Raw genomic sequence first — 3,753 nt, 5'->3', positions numbered from 1 at the left:
ATTAAAATTTTGTGTTAATTGTCCTTTTGTAAAAATATATAAAAAATACAGTAAAAAAATAATAAATTCGGACACATACTTGCATGTGATGTCCGCACATAATAATTTGCCCTTATTATCACAGTACCCATGAACACGAATGAGCTGCCAATTGCCAAACCACTTTTATTATTTTCAATAAAAATTAAGAAAAATGTTATTTTTTTCTTCGTATATAAAATATTAAATTACAGCTGATTGATAAACAAAATAAAGTCGAGAGATTTCAGGCCTGCTTCCATAAATAATTAAAATCGCAAATAGAGCAGAGGTTCTTCGAAGGTATTGAGATAAATTTTTAAACTAAATTTTTAATAAAAAAATTTAATTTAAAATTTTGTTACTAAAATATTATTTAAAAAACCAGTAAAAAAAATCTGTCCCAAGCCTTATTATCACACCTAAATCGGACCCATGAACACGAATGAACTAATTTCCAAACCACTTTTATTATTTACAATAAAAAATAAAAAAAATGTTTTTTTTTCTTCGTATATAAAATACTAAATTACAGCTGATTTATAAACAAAATAAAGCTGAGAGATTTCAGGCCTGCTTCGATGAAATATTAAAATCGCAAATAGAGCGGAGGTTCGTTCCAAGGTACGATCTTGAGCCTTCGCAGTTTCTGGCAACATCTCTCCCGTTAACGAAGGAGGTGGGGTTTTTTTTATCGGATTCAGAGTGGAGAAATAACTTTCCGATACTATCTTACTACCTGGTTCTCCAAATAATAGCCTCAAGAAAAAGGATCTAAAGATCCTTGATCGAACTCGAAAGCCTTTTTTTCCGAGGTTTCAACCCGCTTTCAGAAGATTCTTCTTGTTTTCCAACATGACGGAGGTAATGTTTATCTTTCATCCATCCTTGTTTATGCTATTCATCTCTCTACTTGCTTCGATCAGTTTACTTATTGTTCGAGTTTGGAGTTGTTAATACGCTTGCATCGATTGCAAGTTCTAGGGGCCGTAAAACGATAGATATAGAGTCTGTAAATTGATGAAATTAGGCTTTATGCAGAAACCCTAGCAAAGTTCAAAATCTTCATTAGCATGTTTTAACATCTGCTGCTATCAACTACCAGCTAACCTGCACTTGGCAGTGTATTTTAGTAGATTAAAATTTGTCCATTCTTTGGATTATATTCTGTTGCAAATAGGAAAGTTTTGGTGTATGAATCTTCAGCTTTTTTTTTTCTATGAGGTATAATTTGGATGCTAGACTTGTGATACACTAACAAGGTGATAGAATTGTGTCAATGACTGATGTAAGTAATAATCAACATTTTCTTTCATTAAAGTAACTACCAAATTTTCTGCTGGCGCAGACTACATCAATGATGCTGATCATGCTTTCTCTTTTTATTTTGATTGCTCTAATTTAAATTACCAAGAGCTACATAAAAACTTGTTGGAGTTTGAATTCACGTATAACTCATGATTTAATTTCAAACTAGATAACCTTTGTTGGGTCGAAAAGCACTGAGTTACGCTAGCATTCTTGTGACCATAGCTCCTGCAGTCCTGTTATATTTGATTGGACAGTCTTTTGAGTCAAAAAAGCTTGCACTGCTCATTTAGTCGTAAATCAAATCACATTTATTAATTTTGACTTTGCCATTTGATATACAAAATTTGTTTCTTATTTTACTTTTATAAAGCCAATTTTAATAGTTGGGATATAGCTAATGATGATTATGGTGTGCTCTAAGAAATTATGTATAGAACTAACTCCAATACCACACCATAATCTTTAAATATGTTGAGTCTCTCAATGGATAGCACCTCAAGAAATTTATTGATCTTACTTACATGGAAAATTGCTTCCTCATTTATATTCATCTCCATCTTTTATCCATCACTCTATGGATGAAAACCTAGGATTAAGGGAAGAGCAAGACAATAATCCAACCACCTGGCTTGATATCTAGGTGATATTGAGGCTTCATTAGTGGCATGTGATATGACTTAAGGTATTGCACTGAGACATCTAGCATGATTCATATTGATGATTATATTTATTTTTGACTTTAATATGAACTACACACTATCACGTGTAGCCTATGATGTAATCCAACCACCCGGCTTGATATCTAGGTGATATTGAGGCTTCATTAGTGGCATGTGATATGACTTAAGGTATTGCACTGAGACATCTAGCATGATTCATATTGATGATTATATTTATTTTTGACTTTAATATGAACTACACACTATCACGTGTAGCCTATGATGCTTTGACACTTCTTTTCAGAGAGATATGTAGTGTCCGACATGTATCAATTAAAATATTGCTAAATTTACCCTGAATTCTTCTTTGAAAATAAAAGATGGGAAAGCAAAAACAGTTGCTATGTTTTGAGTTCAATGAACATGATAGATTGCCTTTATCTCTAATAAAAGTTTTGAATGCTATAAAAATGGTCTAAGATGTGTATAGGAGGGGAGTTGTTCACTCTAAGAATATAGGTCAGTGAAGAGATAATCAATACCATCATTGATATTGACAACCAGAAAAATCTTATTTCTGCCAAGTTGATGTAGAAGTTAGGGTTGGACATGCTACCCCATTCAAATTATTACTCTTTAGATTTGACTTAAAAAAGGATCATGGATGAATAATGATTTCTAGTACATCTTGAAATTCGCTATCACTAAGGACTACATCAATGACATGACATGCGAATGGTTCAACTTAGCAAGTCATCTTCAAAGTCTTATACCTTCATGATAGGCATGTATAGTAACTCGATGATTTTATTAGTGTCAGGTCACATAAGAAGAAAATACTTTTCTACTAAAAAATATTTTCAAGGTGATGATATACTAATAATAGCAGACCTAGAAAGTAGACTTATTAGTGCTTGCTAGAAATATCTATTGATGTTGGCCTTTTTAGTTGAAGAAAGGAGAAAGCTTGTAACATCCCATGATACCCTTGATCAATAACGCAGATTGCCACATAAATGAACATAACTTTCATTCTCAACATATGAAACTTTTATATCATTTGAATATTTGCATAAAATATCCCTTGACAATTATATTTACTGAATGGACAGAAGCATCTAATTCCAATTACATCACAACAATACATACAGAGCCACTAAGAAAATCTTAATATTTCATCACATCTAAACAACTTACATACCTTGTAAGAAGACATCTCAAACACTTCTAAACATAAAACTTAAAGTTTCCAACACTTGCTTAATCGGTTTCCACTTTCTCTTTATCTTTCCTGTAACAACAATCAATATAAAAGAACTGATGAGCTATGAGGCTCATAAAGTCATGCAAATTAAATAATATTTTAAATTTAATTTTATAAGAAATCACAACATTGAAATCATAATTGAATAAACATATCATTATTTGCAAAACTTCACAAAATTTATTTAGGATTAACCTTTAATTCTTTTAAAGTATGTATAGAATATCAATATTAGTCTTCTAAAGAATTGGTTAAACTTTCATAAGAATGTTCAATGGAGCCGAGGTAAACCTAACATTATTGTCATTGAATTAAATAGAAATCCATTTTGTCCCACATGCTATGCAGGTATTATATCTGGGGTCTCTTTTGCCCCACCAGCAATGCATGTATCATATCTGGGGTCCCTTCTGCCCACCTACGATGCAGTTATCATGCCATTTCATAACCAACCTTTTTTAATTTGATATTATATAGACTTCAAATATTCATATTTTATAT

General features: G+C 31.6%; 1 protein-coding gene across 2 annotated transcripts in view; it reads left to right on the top strand.

Moving 5' to 3' along the window:
• Positions 1-302: 302 nt before the first annotated feature.
• Positions 303-3,753, top strand: part of LOC110102987 (zinc finger protein ZOP1) — a 14,855-nt gene continuing 11,404 nt past the window's right edge. For both annotated transcript variants that reach the window (XM_028700287.1, XM_020831514.2), the window contains exons 1-2: positions 303-321; positions 643-882. In XM_028700287.1, the coding sequence (XP_028556120.1) occupies positions 874-882 (9 nt within the window). In that variant the 5' untranslated portion in view covers positions 303-321; positions 643-873. The remainder of the gene's footprint in view (positions 322-642; positions 883-3,753) is intronic.

Source organism: Dendrobium catenatum, unplaced genomic scaffold, assembly GCF_001605985.2.
Source record: "Dendrobium catenatum unplaced genomic scaffold, ASM160598v2 fragScaff_scaffold_1482, whole genome shotgun sequence".
Classification (NCBI taxonomy): domain Eukaryota; kingdom Viridiplantae; phylum Streptophyta; class Magnoliopsida; order Asparagales; family Orchidaceae; genus Dendrobium; species Dendrobium catenatum.
This window is presented reverse-complemented; position numbering and strand designations above follow the sequence as displayed.